Source organism: Tasmannia lanceolata, unplaced genomic scaffold (genome assembly GCF_043159265.1).
Source record: "Tasmannia lanceolata isolate RefF3 unplaced genomic scaffold, GAP_Taslan_0.1 ptg000008l, whole genome shotgun sequence".
In the NCBI taxonomy this organism is placed as follows: Eukaryota; Viridiplantae; Streptophyta; class Magnoliopsida; order Canellales; family Winteraceae; genus Tasmannia; species Tasmannia lanceolata.
Window position 1 is genome coordinate 485,380 of NW_027518685.1, and position 19,781 is coordinate 505,160.

The 19,781-nt window shown below is 39.2% G+C and overlaps 2 protein-coding genes across 3 annotated transcripts in view; both read left to right on the forward strand.

Annotated features, from left to right (window-relative positions):
- The first annotated feature begins 6,147 nt into the window (after window positions 1-6,147).
- DFL2 (Auxin-responsive GH3 family protein) lies at window positions 6,148-12,132 on the forward strand. The gene is made up of 4 exons (XM_077387126.1): window positions 6,148-6,579; window positions 7,142-7,243; window positions 7,678-8,498; window positions 11,380-12,132. Exons 1-4 carry the CDS (start codon window positions 6,239-6,241, stop codon window positions 11,913-11,915), a joined length of 1,800 nt encoding a protein of 599 aa, XP_077243241.1. The 5' UTR covers window positions 6,148-6,238; the 3' UTR covers window positions 11,916-12,132.
- A 2,792-nt stretch (window positions 12,133-14,924) lies between these two features.
- The window catches only part of LOC143883828 (protein GID8 homolog), a 40,614-nt gene continuing 35,757 nt past the window's right edge, over window positions 14,925-19,781 (forward strand). Inside the window, exon 1 of one of the 2 annotated variants that reach the window (XM_077387128.1) lies at window positions 14,925-15,082. The gene's annotated coding sequence lies outside the window, so the exon portion shown is untranslated. The remainder of the gene's footprint in view (window positions 15,083-19,781) is intronic. The other variant, XM_077387127.1, reaches the window with a different exon arrangement.

The window sequence follows — 19,781 nt, forward strand, 5'->3', positions numbered from 1 at the left end:
GATCGTGCGAGAAGAAAGGGCCACGATCTCGGATCGATCGTCTAGCACCAAGTTCTTCCACGCATAAATTTGGACGCCCCCGAAATTATCGTTGAGTTAGAGAAGATAAGAGGTGAAACCACCTAACCACTGGGAACATGTGACTCGAGATAGGAGCTCATTTTTGGGGCATTTGTGATTGAATTTTGGCCTGGTTTTCAACAGTGAAGTTGTTGAAAATGCTCTTAAGATCTCATCCAGACAACCAGCACCAGTCAACAGCAAGTGATTTGCATCAATCTTAGATTGATCTTGGACGTTGTTCATGGTCTTATCACGGAATTTTTTCCAATCAGCTTGAAAGTTATGTCTAGTACCATGAAGTCTAAGAAGATGCCTGATGAGTGGAGGAAGAGTACATTAGTACCTATTTATAAGAATAAAGGAGATATCCAAAGTTGCACCAATTATCGAGAAATTAAGCTAATGAGTCACACCATGAAGCTTTGGGAGAGAGTAATTGAGCATAGACTAAGAAAAGAGACTAAGGTGTCAAAGAGTATATGGAGTGCAACTTTAGTATGTTATTTAGAACGAGGTGCCGTGGTGTATGTTATTTGCAGATGACATAGTATTAATTGATAAAACCAAAGCAGGAGTTAATGCTAAGTTAGAGTTATCGAGAACTACTTTCGAATCCAAAGGTTTTAGACTGAGCAGGACTAAGACAAGAGTATATGGAGTGCAACTTTAGTAATGTAAGGAAGCAGGACGAGGATGTAGTAAATATGACTGGGCATGAGGTATCTAAGAGGCATATCTTTCGCTATCTTCGTTCAATCCTACATAAGGAATGAGAGATTGAAGGGGATGTTAACCACAGAATAAGAGCAGGTTGGTTGAAGTGGAAGCATGCTTCAAGAGTTCAGTGCGATCGTAAAATACCTATCAAGTTGAAGGGAAAGTTTTATAAGATAGTTGTGAGGCCAGCCATGTTGTACGGCTCAGAATGTTGGGCCACCAAGAAGCAGCATGTGCATAAGATGAGTGTAGCAGAGATGCAAATGCTTAGATGGATGTGCGGCCACAGAAGGTTAGATCGAATAAAAAATGAAGACATCCGTAAAAAGGTGGGGGTAGCACCAATTGAGGAGAAAATGAGAGAACGCCACTTAAGATGTTTGGGCATATCCAATGTAGCACTTTGGATGCTCCAATGAGAAGAAGTGACTTGTGCCAAGTTCATGGAGTAAAAAGAGGTAGGGGCATACCGAAAACAACTTGGTAGAAACAGTGAGAAAAGACTTTAGGGTTAGGAACATGACCCTGGATAGGATAGAATTGAAGAAAATAATCCATGTAGATGAACCCAACTAGTGTCAGGATTAGACTTAGTCAATTTGAGCCGGATAGATCCTTTCACTTTCTTCATGAAAATTTTCTAAAGGATTCATTAGCCGACCCCAACTAGTTTGGGACACAAGCTTAGTTGACTTGACTTGACTTGAAAGTTACTTCCAGCCCATTTTCATCAGTTACCAGCGAGCATTCATATGACTTCAATTTAATCTCATCCGTTGATTTTGATCGTTCACTAATCAACCCTCAAAAGTGATGATCGCCACCCACTAATAAAATCCATTGGAGATGAAAAGCCTCTCTTGGTTGAGATGGAGAAGTCTCTTCATGTGATAGAGAGGCGATTGAAACAACTCGGGTACGATGTCCAAGTGGGATAAAAAAAATCATCTAGAGGAGTCTGTATATGTGAGAGTGAACTGTAGCCCCGTTGGGCTTTTATGGAGCTTGGCCTGCTTTCGCATTAACTCACCATTTGGAGAGGACAGTTGGTGGACCATCTTGGTGTTAGTGGCTCATCAGATGGTTGACAGTATCGCACCTACCGAGAGGGTAGTGGGTAGCCTCTGCTAGTTAGGGAGACGGAGAAGTCCTTCCAGGGTGTTGATCTTGGTCCTTGATCAATTGCTCGTGAAAGGCCTAATATGATAGGCCATGGCTGGAAGTGGAAAAGCCTCTCTGATTAGGGAGATGGAGAAGTCCTTCCAAGGAAGTTATTGGAAATGGAATAGTCTCTCCCCATTGAGGAGATGGAAAAACCTTTACAGGAAGTTGCTAGAAAAGCAACTGCCACCATAAGGGAATTTAAATACCCTGAGAATTAGAAAAGCCATCAGAAATCATATACCCAAAACGGATAGGCTAATCCTCACCCTTCTGAGAGAACTAATATTCTTAACAGAGGAAAACCCAGCTCTCTTTTATTCTCCCCTTTGTTCATATGTGGGCTTGATCCAGTCACCCAAAGTTTGTTTGCAGGTTCGTCATCACGGGAGCTCGTCAGAGCGCACATGATCTTCATTTTGGACGTACAATCAAGTTTTTAAGTTTAGCTGGCTTATGTTGTAGTCGGAAGTTTGGTTTTTATGCTTGATGGAAATAGGACCAAATCAATAGGTTATGACTACAAATCGATGCCAGAGACGATGGTTTAAAAACCATAGGATTTCATTGAAAACAGCAACTTGGGCTAGGTTCTTCCGGTAATGCTCTTTATCAATGTGTGTTTTTCTGAGACTCAGCAAACTTCAAAATTGCATGGTTGGATTTTGGTTTCGTAGTGCAAAGGCTAGCTCTAAAAGTCATCATATAGGGTGAACATTGATCTTATAATTAGCTTGCTCAAACGCAAGTGATCCTTTTAAATGGAAGCTTCCCCTTCAAAAGCTAGCCACTGGTACTGCTAATTAATAGGAAGCGTACCTTTCGCAATCCTTGCGTGTAGAGAAGGAAGCATACCCCTTCTTTGAGTTTATTATGTTAATGTCATGGGCTCGAGCTCTAGAGGCCCTCTATTTATCCAAGCTTGGGTCACTCTCACCGCACAATTGCCATCTTTGCCTTTTTCTTTCTTTTGAGGGACGTTTGAGAAGTGGAGAATATAAACTTTCGGTAACCACATCTATAAGAAGGCAGCATCATGGATGCTCAACAAATTGCCAAACCCCGTGAGTGGTCCGTCCCGTTCATGAATTATTATTGTATTAGACTGGTGTAGGTCTAAGCTGCTATGAAGAGACTTCACTGTTATGTCTGCAACAGTAATGAAAGTAAATTCCATCTCGGGAGGAAGCTTTGATGAATATGAGAATCGAGACCCCACGAGATTATAGTACATAAAATAACTCCATTAGTTTCGGAATGGCTATATTCACTAAGTGGAGGCGCGCTATGCGCCAGTCCAGTGCTGCACTGCGTTTTGCTGCAAATTAGAATACATTGCAATGAATTTACATGGCAATCGATACGGTGAAGAGATACATTTTCATGTCTATTTATGTTAAACCCAATCCAGTAGATGAAACCCATCATGGATCGTTCAAAATTGGAACATCTCATCAATTGGCGAGATCTTATACTCCAATCAACTGCTATGCGTTGGTGGATCCAGATCCAATTGGGCCGAGACCATAGCATCCCCACCACATATGGGTGGGGAGACTATGGTCACGGGTCTTATAAGATTAGGATATATTATGATTTCTATTCCATATATGTGACACATGTTTGTGCATGGAAATTGCACCAAAAGGTGGGTCCCAAGATGACTTGTTCGCAATCTAAACATATAATTATCCTAAGATTCTAACGATCCGATCAATAGCTAAGAGTTGTCACTAATTGATATTCATTGCACTTCAGTGAGTATGTGACATCTCACCAATTGTGGTGGGATTTTTGGGATCATCCATGGTGGAGAGCTATCAAGTGATACGGGTTCTCATGCCACGCATGGACCACCAGTTGGTAACATCAAAGTTATAGTGGGCCTACAAGAAAATATAAACTCCACAAAAAGTTTCATATCAGTGGTTTCAAATGCAGGAAATGTTCAAACTGATACTAACCTTGGATTTTGGTTTTATCCATTGGGGTCATGGATTATGTGTCGAGAATCCATATTACTCATAAGTCTAGTGTGCAATCCTAAGTACGCACTCGTAATCACTTGTAACTTCCTGACAGGCAGCACCAATTGGTAACATCAAAGTTACAGTGGGCCTACAGGAAAATATGAACTACACAAAAAGGTTCATATTCATGATGTGCTCTTGTCCCACTTACCGTCGACCCAAATTTTTCATGCATCTTGGTTCGCACTTTATGGTCTTTCCACTATCAAACAAATCCAATCCTTTTCAGGATTGTTCATGGATTCACTTGTACACAAAGGTTCACATATTTCATTTTATTAGGTAACTTGGATTGCTAGGTTGGACTAATTTTCGCTGACTAGGGATTCAATGGAAGGTCTAGCAAATGGCCGGTTGGCCGAGATCAACTGAATGACCGACGAGTAGGTTTGGTCAGTATTACAATAATAAGCTTCGGGGTTGAGCCTCTAGCTCAATTGGTAATGACGATGTTCTTTCACCCTGAGGTTGGGGTTCGATCCCAACTTACCTATCAATAAAAACAAAACAAAAAACATAAGCTTATTTTAAGATCTTGGCCGTTAATTTTTGTAGAACGGCATTTGGGGGACTCACACGGTCTTGGTCCCCTATCAAACAGGCCTATTCTGTGTAGGATAAAATACTACACAAATCAACGATTTGACTATTCACTTTTCCAGGACGGAGCCCTAAGTGAGAAATGATGGATCAGTTGCCTAGGATCATCACATCGAATGTCTCACGAACGGATCATGAACGCATCGCTCAAGCTAGATACAAAAGGTGATGATTATCCCAGAGAATATCAAAAAAATAAAGTATCCTCGGCGGATGAATGGAATCTAGTCCACCTGATCCCAAACAAGCAAGAGGATAGCTGTGAAGAAGAGAATCTAGAAGTTGAGAGATCAAATAGATCATGGAAGGAAGTTCACTGGAAAAATTGGCCAAGACGCTCACAAAGAGTGCAACATACCCCTACCAAATTAGGTGATTATGTAACTCACAAGCATTGAGCATTTTAGATCTCTTAGGTTTAGTATTTGTTGCTCATATGTGCTTAGCCTTGTTTCTCCCTCTCTCGCATGTCCTAAGTCAGGGATGGTTTTTTGGCTATTATTGTATCATTTTTCTCTTTATCAAATAAACTGGTAGGGTTTCCCGCCAAACCCCAGCTTACCCATTAGAAGAAAGAAAAAAGTGGAGATGCAACTCGGGTCAATTTTTTAGAATTCGGGTTGGGCTTTTACCTTAAAATCGGGTCGAGTTTGGGTTGATTCCTCTTCATTTTTTAGCAAATGCTCAACCCGACCCAACCCAAGTTGCTCCCCTAAAAAGAGGTGATGGTGAGGAAAGATGCCCATTTATTTCTTTTGTTGATTCCTATTTATTTCTTTTCTTGCAATTTTAATGTTTTTTCCAAAATGGCAACAACTTAATTATATTTTTAGTAAAGAATATAAAGATAGAAATAAAATCAAAAGTTAAATAAGATGTGATATTAGTAATTAACAAAAGTCTAAGATGATTTTAGTGGAGGAACATTAGTCAAGGGAATATTTAGTAATTTTCCCTTTTAAAAAAAAAGAAAGAAAAAAGAGTTGCTGGGAAGAATATATGAAAAATGAGCATATATTCTTATTTGGGAAATGTTATCAGCACTACTGTATTTTGATGAGGCCACTCCTCACTTTATTAAAAGTAGGGTATGGCCCTCTCGATAGGATGATCCAAACCGTCCATTAGATGGGCCACGGCCTAAATAGGTTGGGCCCCAAAAATCATTTCCATAGGTTGATCCTAACCATCCGATCTGAATGATAGAGGATTGATCCTAACCCTCTATATATCGGAGGGTTAGGGTCAACCTATGGAAAATGATTTTTGGGGCACAACCTATTTAGGCTATGGCCCATCTAATGGACGGTTTGGATCATCCTATGGTACGAGCCATACCGTACTTTCAATTAAGTGAGGTGTGCCTTCATCAAAAATAAGTGCTGATAACATTTCCCGCACAATAGCTACGGGACCATACATAGAGTAGATAGCTAAAAAGAGTTGTAAATTCGATTAATGCCAAGCTGTGAAAGCAGCTTTGCGATAAATGGTCCCCTCGTGGCCATCCTTTTAAAGAGTCATATCTTGTGGTTGCCATGCCTTCGTACTATAATGAAAGAGTATAGACTTTGGAGAAAGAGAGATCTGGCCATATAGGGAAAAGAGACAGGGAGAGACACCAAAGAGACCAGAACGTTTTTTGAGATAGGATCATATCTTATCCCATGCCAGCCAGTACCACTCCTATGAGAGAAGCCATGAATGGCAAGAATCATGAAGAGAATGAGATTATCAGCTGGTTCGAAGAGGTGGCTGAGAATGCGGGCCGCGTTCAGACGCAGACCCTCGGCCGTATAATCGAGCTTAATTTCGGGGTTGAATACCTTAAGAAATGGCTTGGACATCTCCAATTCCAAGATATAGAACCAACTGCATTAGAATCTCTCTACACTTCCTTGGTTCCTCTTTGTTCTCACGCAGATATCAACCCTTACATTCAGAGGATTGCTGATGGAGATTCCTCTCCACTCCTCACTCAACAACCCATCACAACTCTCTCCCTAAGGTACCCCTCTCCTTTTCTTAATTATATATTTCTTTCTTTAATTTTCCTGAGAGTAAGAAATCCCATTAATATGAATCTTTCCTAATGTAAGTTTCAAGAGAGCCCATTCAAGAAAAATGAATTGCACCTGTTATTCTTTTATTTATTTATTTATTTTTATACATGGGCCTTGTGCAATGAAAACCCATTAAAGATGAATCAATACGGATCTCTCTCGATGGGAGTCTTTTTCTTTGTGGTCTGACTTTTTCTTACTATGGGTAAGGCTGTGGGAAAACCAATTAAAGAAACTGAATAAGAATCTCTAGCCTTTCTTTCGCTTTTGGATTTTTTTTTCCTACTTGCTATTTTCCTTAGCTACGAGTTAGGTGCAACAAGGCCCATTAAGGGAAATGAAAAGGGAACTTTTGCATATATAGGTTATTGTCTAACTTGTGTTTTCTTGTTTTCCTTTCTTATGGGTGAAGTTACAAACTAAAATAACATTAATTAATAGAGAATATGGAAAATAAATGATTTTCTTGCTCTTCTCATTGATTTTCCTATATAAAATATTCTGCAGTTCGGGAACCACAGATGGAAAACCAAAGTACGTGCCTTTCACTCGCCATAGCGCGCAGACTACACTTGAGATTTTCAGGTTGGCAGCAGCTCACAGATCAAGGTATTCTTTTGTTCAATGTCTTGTATTCATTCTGTTTGCTGCTTCTTTATTTATTTCTTCCTTACGGTCATTTTTCCCCCTTTTTTTTTTTTTTCTTTTTCTTTTTCTTTCTGGTATCTCATTAAAGTTCCTTCCTTTCTTTCATCCTTCCTGCCTTAATTTGGTTTAAGTTTATTTCAGTATTCCCCTTCTACTCCTCCCCCTGCTCCAACTATTCCTCTCACTTCCATTCTTCTTCTTTTTTTTCCTTCAGATTCTTTTGGTGCATGTTTCGATCTGTTTTAGATACCTTGCTATATTGAAGTTCTTGACAATGAGTTCTTAGGTTATTTTATTTCTCAAACCTATATGGTAAAATAACTGCGGTGTCTTGATTTCTTGGGTTACCCTTCGATCACTCACAGATATTGTTTTGTTTTTCCTTTGGGTACCAGGGTTTACCCAATAAGAAAAGGTGGAAGGATCCTTGAGTTTATTTACAGTAGCAAACAGTTCAAAACCAAGGGAGGATTGGGTGCAGGAACAGCTACAAGTCACTATTATGCAAGTGAAGAGTTCAAGATGAAGCAAAAGCTAACAAAATCATTCACGTGCAGCCCTGAAGAAGTAATCTCAGGAGGAGATTATAATCAATCCACTTACTGCCATCTCCTCCTTGGCCTCGTTTTGTCGGACAAAGTAGAGTTTGTCACATCCACCTTTGCCTACAGCATAGTACAGGCCTTCACAGCATTTGAAGAGATGTGGGAGGAGATATGCAAGGATATCAAGGATGGGAGTCTCAGTCCAAGAGTCACCTCCCCCGAAATGAGAAACGCTGTCCTGGAATTAAACTCTCCAAACCCACCTTTGGCTTCAATGCTTGAAGAGAAATGCAGGGAATTAAAAGGGTTGGATTGGTTTTCTGTGATTCCTAATTTATGGCCTAACGCGAAATATGTGTATTCCATAATGACGGGCTCGATGCAACCTTACACGAAAAAGCTAAGGCATTATGCGGGTTCATTGCCTTTGGTGAGTGCTGATTATGGATCGACAGAGAGTTGGATAGGGGTGAATGTGGATCCATCTTCTCCTCCTGATCTGGCAACTTTCACAGTCATACCCACCTTTTCTTACTTCGAATTCATACCTCTTTCTAGGCAGAAACAAGACTCCACTTCGGCTGTTGATGACTTTCTAGAGGCTGACCCTTTACCGCTCTCCAGAGTAAAGGTGGGAGAGGAATATGAGGTGGTTTTAACAACTTTTACAGGTCACTCTCTCTCTCTCTCTCTCTCTCTCTCTCTCTCTCTCTCTCTCTCCCACACACACTAAGTTCATTGATATTTTCTTAAAATGATTGGTCATGAGTCATCTTTTTCAAATTATAAAGGGAAAAAGGCCAACATATAATGGCGTTTCTTCTTAGGCTCTGTTCACTTGCGTTCCCGGGAAAGCAAATCCCTGGAAAACAACCTCTTTTTTCCTTGACAAGACCTTGACAAGATAGAATTCTGGTGTTCACTTGCTGTCCTGAGAAAGTAACAAGCCTAGGTGAAAAATGTCAAATAATGACATGGAAATTGCCAAAAATGATGTGGAAATGTCTCTTTTCTCACAAGTGCGGGAAACCAAATCCCACTATTTTGGTCGGATTTGCTTTTCCGAGAAAACTAGTGAAAAAAGGTGGGCAAGCAGTTTCTCGAGAAACCTTTTCCTACACAGTTCCTGTGCACATGAACAGGCGCGGGAAGCCTTTTCCTGCACAGTTTCCCTAGATTTCTTTTCCCAATGCCACGTCAGATTCCCGGGAAACCTTTTCTTTTTCTTTCCTGGAAAAACAAGTGAACAAAGCCTTAGGGTAGTGAAAGACCAAATCTCAGTCATGGATTGAATTTGCATCCGTGACTTTGTCAGCATGAGGGTTAGCACTGCACGCTGATGAAAAAAGGTAGGAGAGATTATTTGTTATTAGGGATTTGCGAGGCAATTTTGAGACAAGCCATGAGAAAAGTACGGAATGGTGGCTGATGTTTAGTGAAAATACAGATGGTGGGCACCTTTTAAAACAAAAACAAAAAACGGGCTAATCTTCAAAATCGGGTTGGAAAAAGATCCTGATACCCTTCTGACATCAACAGAAACGTCATTCAACCTCCTTTTTCATTACTGGCGTGTTTCACGAGGTTCTTTTGATTCGTCTGGTATTTGAACCGACAGCAGTCACAGAACCTTGGGTTCGTTTCTATCTTGGCCGTCGGAAATACCTAGAGACGGATGGATGCCTGACACTTGTTGAAAAAAAATTTGGAATGCTAGCGGCTCTATGCATAGTCGGTTTGGTTTGGATTGAAATCTTTCTGTGAACCCAGAGTCCTTGAGTTCCTTTAAACATCGACCACCATTCTGTGAACCCAGAGTCCTTGGTCGTCGCCAATTTGAATAGACGGTCGGATCCACGACACGTGAACATCAACATGAAACGGTAGCGTCTTCTAATAATAGCCCTCTCTGTAACCATTATTCCCCTATCTGTAACCATTATTTCCATCAGCGTACCCATTACTTCCGCCGACGTACCCATTATTCCCCTCTCTATAACCATTATTTCCATCGGCGTACCTATTATTTCCCTCTCTGTAACAATTATTTTCATCGGCGTACACATTATTTCCACCGGTATACCCATTATTTTCCTCTCTGTAACCATTATTTCCATCGGCGTACCCATTATTTTCCGCTGGCGTACCCATTATTTCTATCTTGGCCCCGTCGGAAATACCTAGAGACGGATGGATGCCTAACACGTGTTGAAAAGATAACGTCAGTGTTCCAAAAGGTACAATAACGTCGGGGTTCCAAAAAGTTCTCCAACACGTGTCAAGATCCATCCATTTCTAGTTATTTCCGACGGCCAAGATAGAAATGAACCCAAGGTTCTCTCGGTTCAAATACACATTTAAATGAACCAAAAAAAACCTCGTGAATTGGGCCAATTTGAGAGGCAGTAATGAAAAAGGAGGACTCTGTTGATGTCATAAGGGCATCAAGGTCTTTTGACCACCCGATTTTGAAGTTTAGCCATTTTTTTATTCTTGTTTTAAAAGGTCCCGCAATCCGTATTTTCACTAAACATCGGCCCACATTATGTACTTTTCTCAAGCCATTCGCGGCTCACTTGTGCACGGACAACAGCAACTTCAGATGAATTAAATGAATAAGACAGAATCTGCCAGCAAATCCTTATTATTATAGCATTAGTAGAGGAATGCTAAACTCAGAGACGCCTTTGCAAAAGTCAGCTAAATAGCCTAAATGGACTCCCCTATTGGCTGCATCTCACCAAAGTGGCTGGATACACGGTTGGAAATCATGACCTCTACACTCCTTGCTTACGCTTCATTCGCCATCCGTCTTTACAGAGCAAAAGGCCAAAAAAAAAAGAAAAAAACATAGAAAAAGTGCGTGTGTATGTGTGTGTGGCCACCATTTCTCCACCAAAACCCCAGCCAACTTAACTTGCTAGACCTTCAGCCACTTGTTAGGCAATTTTGGATTTCATACATAAATAGAAAACTACACTCCCATCTCTGCCAATTGAGACTTGCTAGGCAACATCGCATTAACCCATTTTGGGCCTTACATTTTCATAAGAGAACCGGTCACCTCTGATGAATTAATTGAACAAGACAAAATCTGGTACGACATGGCTGTTCCCCCGTGAGAAAAGTGAGGTGCTGCATGCGTTTCTGCAAAAGTGCCTAACTTTATTTTTTTCATTTGAAAAGTGCCTCATCTTCTTTCTTTTTTTCTTTTATGTAAGCTGGGGTTAGGCAAGACCCCTACCATATATCATTAAAAAGATAGAAGCATAACAACGGGGGCCAAGAGGCCAGAACAAAAGGGCCGACAGGCCCGGCTTCAGCCCTTACAATCTAAGATACAATGATCCATTCATGTCTTCAATTACAATCTAAGATACAATCTAAGTGGCTCATCTTATTATATAGTCATATGTTTTTTCCTACTTTACTTTATTAATTATTACTTCCCTTTTAATTTACATATCTTTTTAAATTTAATCATATTTGCATATTTATTAATCCAAATTAATTTAGTGTAATTAATGGAAAGAAGTTGTTGCGTTCTTCCAGGACTTTACAGATACAGGCTTGGAGATGTGGTGGAGGTAGCAGGGTTTTACAAAGGGACACCCCAACTAAATTTCATTTGCAGGAGAAAGTTAATGTTGAGTGTAAACATCGACAAAAATACGGAGAAAGACCTCCAATTGGCTGTTGAAAGAGGGTCTATGCATCTTAGCCGAACGAAAGCCGAACTAATCGATTTCACTAGCCATGCAGATTTGAGTGTACAACCCGGGCATTACAAAATTTACTGGGAGATCAAGGGCCAAGTTGATGATGAAATTCTGAAAGAGTGTTGTCGTGGGATGGACGAGTCATTCAATGACTACGGATACTTAGTTTCCAGAAAGTCTCGTTCAATTGGGCCTCTCGAGCTTTGCATCGTGGAGAAGGGAACTTTCAAGAAAGTTTTGGATTATTTCATAGAAAACGGAGCGGCCATGAGCCAATTCAAGACCCCCAGGTGCACAAGCAATCCAGTTATCATCGGGATTCTCAATCGATGCTCTATTAAACACTTCCATAGCACGGCATATGTGTGAAAAACTCTTTTTTTTTTTTTTCTTCTCTCGACAGCTCAAGAACATTTCAACTTGCCATATAGAATTTAGACCTACTAAAGATTTGAATTAGTGAGAGGACTAGAGGTGGCGGTGTCTAAGTTGGAGGTTGAGGATGTTGAAAGGTAGTGTACTTTGAAGACGGGTGTAGATGAAATGTGTTCTGGATTTTAGAAAAAGTGTTTTTAAGTTTCTTGCATTTGCATTTAATGTAAAATAATGTGGAAACGTAAGAGTGTAGAGCTAAATGGAAGTCTAAGAGTTTAGAAGAAGCAAGCATAAGCATCTAACAATTCTCTACAAATTTCATGTTGCTTGCTAAGAGGGTTATGTTAAGTCTCTGTAAAATTTTGGTCATTAATGCAAGCAAGAAAATAAAATATATAAGTTAGAATATGAAATTCTTGTCTTCAATTTCCTTAGCCTCCCTTCTATCCTCTCTCTTCTAACAAAGTGTAATCAGGGAGAGTTTCGGGAGAAACCTAGCTTCGCAATGCCAAAACTCTTCAAGAGAAACCCTAGCGTTGCCAAAAAAAACAACAACAGAGTGAATGGAGCGAAAGGAAAGGTCTATTGATCTTTCTCGCCTTTTGTGGTTGGGAGAGCATAGGGGTCTATGCGCTCAACTGATTCGACCATAGGGCTACCCATTCTTCGAGCACACGGTACTGTCTTCCCTTCTCCACTCCTTATTTTCCCCCTCCCCCCAAAAAGGCAAACTCCATAGTGCTGTTGGACTCTACTGATGACCTGGGGATAACTGTGGAACTGATCCTGGAACTCCGGATCTGTCTCTTTGGCGAGCAATGGCAAACCAAGGAGAAGACATCTCCGATGAAGACGACGGAGCATTGCCAATCTCACAATTCATAAGCCAAGTGAAAGAATGCAACGATTAAGGGAGATTCTTGACAAAATAAATCTTGACCAGCTCTTATTTGTTCATAAAAAGATGCAAATCTTCAAAGATTTTGAAGGAGATCTCAGTACCACATCAACTCAATCGAATACTTCATTGTCCAAGAAGAAAAAGAAAAAGGAAATCGCCAAAAGACCAAGACCCTCCTTCAACAAGGTTACTGAAGATGGTGAAAGTACATGCAACCTCCTCAAAGCCCGTATGCAGTGGCTCAAGGACACAGACCTTATCAGAAGATTACTTTTAGAGGCGGTATACCGTGTTTCTCCCGGTGGAGATGAGGGTGAAGTCCCTAAAAATCAGTAAACCAAATCCAAGAAACTATTGGGGATCGATATGTGGCTAAAAATCAAGAAAATGTCAATCTGATTTTGAGTGGAGTTTTTTATTTCCTAACTTTTACTCACATGTAATTGCTGGAGACACTAGTTTCTGGTTTCCTGATTTTTAAGGACCTGGCCCTCATCTCCAATTGGAGAAATCAATTTATCATGAAAACAAATTCTGTATGTTTCTAATTTCACACAAACCAAACAATCCCGTCTAGATATTTGTATCCTTGTATGGTAGGGAAAGTCACACTCTTAATAAACATAGTGTAGATCATGATATATTATTATATTTTACATTACATGTATTTCCTTGGAAAAATAATGGAGGCAAAAGCATGAGGAGGGCCCACCAACTTAGATTCATATGGTAGGGATTGCTATGAATGAGCCATAAATATATTTTAAAAATGGGTTTTTGCGTAGGGTTTTGTTAACGAGTGCCCTGGGGCACTTGTTAAGGTGCAGTTAATGTGCATTAAAAATGTAAATCTACACATTTTTTTTGAAAAAATAGACTCAAAAGCCATGTAAAACTCTTAATCCCTATGTAAATTTGTCGTAGATTTACATTTTCAATGCACATTAAATGCACCTTAACGCACTCGTTAACAAAACCCTTTTGCAAAAGAAGTCTTCTACCTTGCTTTATGTCTTTTCTTTTTTTTGAGTTATAAATACAAAAGGGAAGTGATATTTACAGCCCTTTTGATCACTAGGGACACCAGCACCAGTGTACATGGCAATCAAACCCTCTGGATGCTTCTGACATCAAGTACATTAGCCATCCTTTAGTCATCGATATAATGGCGCTGGGTGTCCCTGGTGGTCAAAAGAGGGCGTAAACATCAGTTCCCATGTCTACGCATGTGAAAAGACGAAAATTACCTTATAACTGCTAGCATTTAAGGGGATTGAAATCCAAACTACCATGTTTTGATATGTGACAAGATGAAAATTACCACACCTTTAAAAGCTAGCCAATATATAAAAAAAAAGACGTATATGATTGTACGCCGACCGTACCTAAAGTTAGGTACGGTAGAGTGCCAAATCACATGGGTCCCACATTTTTGGTGGGCATATAAACCATTCATTTGCAAGACCCCATCATAGATAGGGTGCATACCAAAAATCAGCTCCATAGGATCATCCTAACCCATCCATTTGTGGAGGCCAAAATGGACAGACAGTGTTTGTCCACAAATCTGCCCATTTTAGCCTCCAGTTTTGGAGGGGTTAGGATGATTCAATGGTGCTGATTTTTGGTATGCACCCTATCTATGATGGGGCCTTGCAAATGAATGGTTTAGATGCCCACTAAAAATAGGGGACCCATGTGATTTGGCACTCTACCGTACCTACGTACAATCCTTTTCCTCAAAAAAAAAAATGTGAAAAGACAAAATTACATCATTGGGGTGGCTAGAGTTAGCTTTTTTATTATTACTAATCTCAGGGGACTTATATAGTAGTGATGTCCGAACTACCTGTTTTGAGAACAGCTCTCATCATTTTGTTGAGAAATACATTTCCCTGATTAGCTGCTTTGGCCTTTTGAGAGCCTTTATAACAGCCGGTTTAAAAAAGGTGGTGCAATTATGAAAACACGGTCGTGTCCCCTTAGGCCTTAATCTCAGCCTTTCAACCGGTATCACTCACGTGCTAACCACGTGGCATCACCATAGACGACGATCTGTCTTTAACAAAAGCCCCGTCGTAAGAAACACTAAAGTAAGTAAGTATTTATGTATGTATGTATGTATGTGTATCTGTGGAGATTTAATAAAGAAGAATCAGAAGCCCTCGCTCCCTCCCTCCTCCTGGTAAGAAACACAGTACGGAATGGGCAGAATGAATGCATCAACCATAGCCTGAAGGAAGGATGGTGAGAGTGGGGGGTAAGGAAAGGAAATTTAGAGAATGACTTTCCATTTTTTTACATTTGCACCGCTTTTAAGATTATATTCTTATTTTCTTTCCATTCGTGAAGTTTTAGCTTTAGATTTCCATCCCCAGTCTTTCTGCTTCTTCTTCTTTTGTAAGATCAGTTTTTCTGGTAATCTAGGGTTTATGGAACTCATGGAAGTCTAATATTCGAAATTTAGGGTTTCGTTTTCCTTCTTGGCTTTTTTTTATTTATTTATTATTGTTTTCTTTAAAACTGAATTCAAATATTTGCTCTTTCACCTAATCTATACATGTGCACGATACAGAAATAAAACATTTTATTCACCTGCCATGGATTAGAACAGAAGATTTTATCTTCTGTTCTAATCCATCTAGGAAAACCGCCTAGGATGATTCAGATGTCTTTCTTTTTAGACATAGAAAAAAAATATTTACACTGTTATTTATGGGAACCATTAGAGTGCAGATTTGATAAGAACTCTATATCATGTTTTTTTATTTATGCCCAGTGGTTTGATAATTGAGAGACCAACTACTGATCAAATTTCAGCATTCTCCTTATCATTCAAAGAAAAAAATAACAATTCAATATTCTTCCATTTGGTCTACAATGGTCAAAATTACAAAAATAAAAATAATTACTTTTCTTGAAAAGACAACTCTACCTGATAGTTTTATGACATCAAAAATACATGTTGAGTGGCCACTTCTTTTGAAAATCAAATTCCAATCAAGTTTAGTTTAAGCATTTTAGAATTACTAATATACGATTATAGAGAACATCTTATCTTCATAGCGACATGATACCATTATATGGTCACTATGTTTGTTAGGTTTTGGTTTATTGTTGTCCATGCAAGTGGATTGGGCCATCCTATTTTCACTAGGACTGTCTCTCTTGTGCTTTCCTTGTTTGAATAGGAGACAGAGAAATTTAGATGGTCATGTCTTTTTTTCTCTTTGTTATATCCTAGTTGGACGAGAGAGAGCTCTTTAGCCTAGTCTATTTAAAATAATAAATACCTTATAGAACGGAGGTGAGAGGTGAAAGAAAAGATGAAGAGAGGTTTCTCTTGGCTTTCTCATGTGGTGAGAAGATGAGTTTTTTTCCTGTTTTGCCCCTCTTGTAAAGAGAAGTGTATGGTCTTGGTTGAGAGAGAAGGGAAAAGGCCTACAGTTTATGGGTTTTGGATTAATCTTGTTGTAATCCTTTTACTATTTCTTTCTCATTGTGGCATATCAGATCTTGCCTCATGGATGTAGGCATTATGTATTAGTTATTACCAAACCACATATATCTCATGTTTGTGTGTATATTTGCAAATTTATATTATCCTTCAATTACTTTGCCTGCCTGTGTTCGCTTCTTGCTCATCATATTTTTTACAAAGTGGTATCAGGACTGTGGTAGGAGTGATCATGGGTGAAGCCGTGTTTGGATGGCGTTAGAGCAATTGTCGGTGATGAATGATCAAGAACAACATAGTATTAAAATCTTGATAGATATTCAATATATATATTTTTTGAGAAATAGTAATGAAAATTATTGAATCAAAGGAAAAATGTGTGCGCGTGTGGTGGTGGTGGGGTCATGTGTGGCTTGGTGGGTGGGCACGAGGGGTGTTGCCCAAGGACCGAGATGGTCACCAAGCATATAAAGGAAAAGGAAAAGCGAGAAATGAAAATACAAGGAGCAAACTAAGACCCCTTCAACAGGGAGAAAATCAAACATCCCCACATTGGTCCTCTCCACTTCTGAGTGAGCCAACCAATCTGCATTGTTATGTGTTGAGCATCAAACTTTCTGGAACTTCACTTGATGATCCTCCACACAATCCTAGATCTCATCAATAGCGTTGGCTAATTTCCATGGTAACTTACCTCACTGATGTAACCATCTTATCACATTTAGAGACCTCTCTTTTACAATTAATTTATTTCTCTCTTGTAACACTCGTGTCTTCCGCAATTAATCCACTACTTTAACACGCAACACTTGTGTCCGTGTCCACAAATCATAAGTATAATTACAATCCCTCCTTTGGGCCGAGATTGTAACATACTTGTTTTCTCTCAAATGATGTGTTTTAATTCACCACAAGACTAGACTATAGTGAGCGTGACAAATTTCAAAATTTATTCCTTTGGGCCACCACAAGACTAGATTATAGTGAGCGTGACAAATTTCAAAGAATTTATTCCTTTGGGCCACCACAAGACTAGATTATAGTGAGCGTGACAAATTTCAAAGAATTTATTCCTTTGGGCTTAAACTCTTTTGTTAATGGGATGGGCTTAAACTCTTTTTTAATGGTATGGGCTTAAACTCTTTTATTTTGTTGCATTCATGTTACGTATCTTTTTTATTTTTTTTAATGGTATTCATTTTACTTATCTCGGACTTTTCAAATTGTATAGAGCGATGGCCCACCTTTGGCATGATCACTATCTATATCAATTTGATGCAAAATATTATACACACAATCAATATATTTGATTTTTGTCCAAATTTTATTAATTACCCACCTTTGGTGGTATCATAATTAGTTCAATTCAATGGTTTCAAGTATATATTTCAAATGATGTCCTGTGAAATTCAGATATTATTAATTATTACGTATCTGTCCCAAATATATCATGTAATAAGACTATAAGAGCATGTATTTCTTCAACAATGTATTATAAGAAAAGCATAACTACTGATAGCACATATACATAAGCAATCTTATTGAGTCATGATTACCAGGATTCAAGCAGATTAAAAAACTACATGTGTAACAACAATGTCCCTCGTCAGTGACATTGTCTCTTGTCAGGCTTCATAGCAACCAGTATTCAAGCAGATTAAAAAACTACATGTCCAACAACAATGTCCCTTGTCAGGCTCGATGGGAGGTTTGCTTAGGAATGGGGTGGGGTCGGTTCGTTGGGCTTTCTCGAGCCCCATAGGTGTATCGATTCTAGTGAGGCGGAGGTGCGGGCGGTTCATCAAGGCATCAAACTCCTTGATCGAGCTTCATTATCTAATGTGGTAGTTGGAGGGGATGCTTTGAATGTTCTTTGATAGCTGAAAGGGTCCCACTCATTTACTTGGAGATTTGCCCCGCTCTTTGATGAGATCCATGATCTTACCCGGGGAGCTTTTCAGGAGGTCTGCAAATGGAAAAGCCGGTCAGTTAGCGAGAGATGGAGTGGTTAGGGAGGGGCTAGTGCTTTTTGATTTTCTCCCTCCTTGAGCTCTCTTTGTTTTCTGTATTTCCTTTTCTTTTGGTGGAATTCCCATTGTCTGTGTCTGTTTTTCTTGGAACTGTTGTATTGAGGCCATCTCGGTTTCGTTGTTTTTCTCTTTCTATAAAATTCTCAGCCATTAAAAAAAAGGGTCCCTTGTCAGAAACTTGTTATGGACACTTACGACAGATTCTGGGCATAAAGCTAATTTCTATTTTCTCTTTGTTAAGTGAATTTTATAAACTTAACCCAGTTTGATCTAGATTTGCATTGATGCTTTCTCCCTCAAGAGGGTTCAGTTTTTTTTTTTTTCTTTCTTGGATTTGGTTACCCTCCTATTCTTACCTAGATAAATCATTTAGACCGAATGAGTGATAAAAGAGGTCTGACTGTCTCTCTTGGAAAGAATGGAAGTTATATAATTTAATTGAGGTTTAGTTAGCGACGAAGACACTATTCCCTATATTCTGTCTGAAAATAGCAAGAACTTCCTGGCCAGCTAATTGAGTGGCACCTTAAGTATATTGTAATTCAGTAAAAAAATGCAATTGAAAATATTTACTCATTTCAATTTGCTATTTGAAGCTACAGCAATTGTTCTCTTTAATATGTCTGTTTTTTTACCGATAGCAACCTGGAATACATCACTTTGTCACTAGCAGACTAACAAAAAAAGGTGCTTTCCCGTGGTACGAGAACCAGAATGGAGACAAGATGTATATCTTGTTTCCTCTAATGATTATTTCGGTATAGATAAAAAAATAAGGTAATTCTTTAGGTTTGCCCCATCGCACTATTAAAAATGGAAATGGTTATACAAATAAGGTTCAAATTCATATTATGTAACAGTATACCTACAAATATCATCACCGAGCAATATGGTTGCATACCTGTTATAATTCATGTCCATCCTTAAGTTACATGTGTATTTACCAATAAAGTGCAACAATCCTCAGCCTATCTGATTTGCAAACCATATCACATCAAAGAGAACTATCACATCAAAGAGAACTTCCCTTATCATTTCTTATAGAAAAAAGAGTGATGGAAAGTAATAGGAAAAGTTCTTTCAGGAAATTCGTCGAACATGTAGGGGCTGCAAATCAGAATAGAACTATGTAAATTTATGTATATTGGTTGAGCAACCCAGCAGTGCCATATGTTTGCTTTAAAACTGAATTCAGGGAACTGATCTTACAACCAATCTATACATGATACAGAAATAAAATATTTGACTCACTTGCCATGGCTAAAATTCTCTCCTGATCTGATATGCTAAAATCAATCTTCAGCCCTATCATCTGCCTGTTGTCCCTTTGCTATGTGATGGACCAACAACCATAATGGGCCTGTGTCTTTATAGAGTCAGAGTAGGGATCGGTTATAGAAACTGCCTACTACCTACACGGAGGTGGTTTCCTAGTCCATCAAGGAAAACCACCAAGGATGATTCCCACATCC

Excerpts from the sequence above, each read along its gene's own strand:
- DFL2 (XM_077387126.1), top strand. The coding sequence starts at position 6,239 with ATGCCAGCCAGTACCACTCCTATGAGAGAAGCCATGAATGGCAAGAAT. Across the intron at positions 7,244-7,677 it reads GCAGCAGCTCACAGATCAAG|GGTTTACCCAATAAGAAAAG; the intron begins GTATTCTTTTGT and ends TTTGGGTACCAG. Across the intron at positions 8,499-11,379 it reads GGTTTTAACAACTTTTACAG|GACTTTACAGATACAGGCTT; the intron begins GTCACTCTCTCT and ends GCGTTCTTCCAG.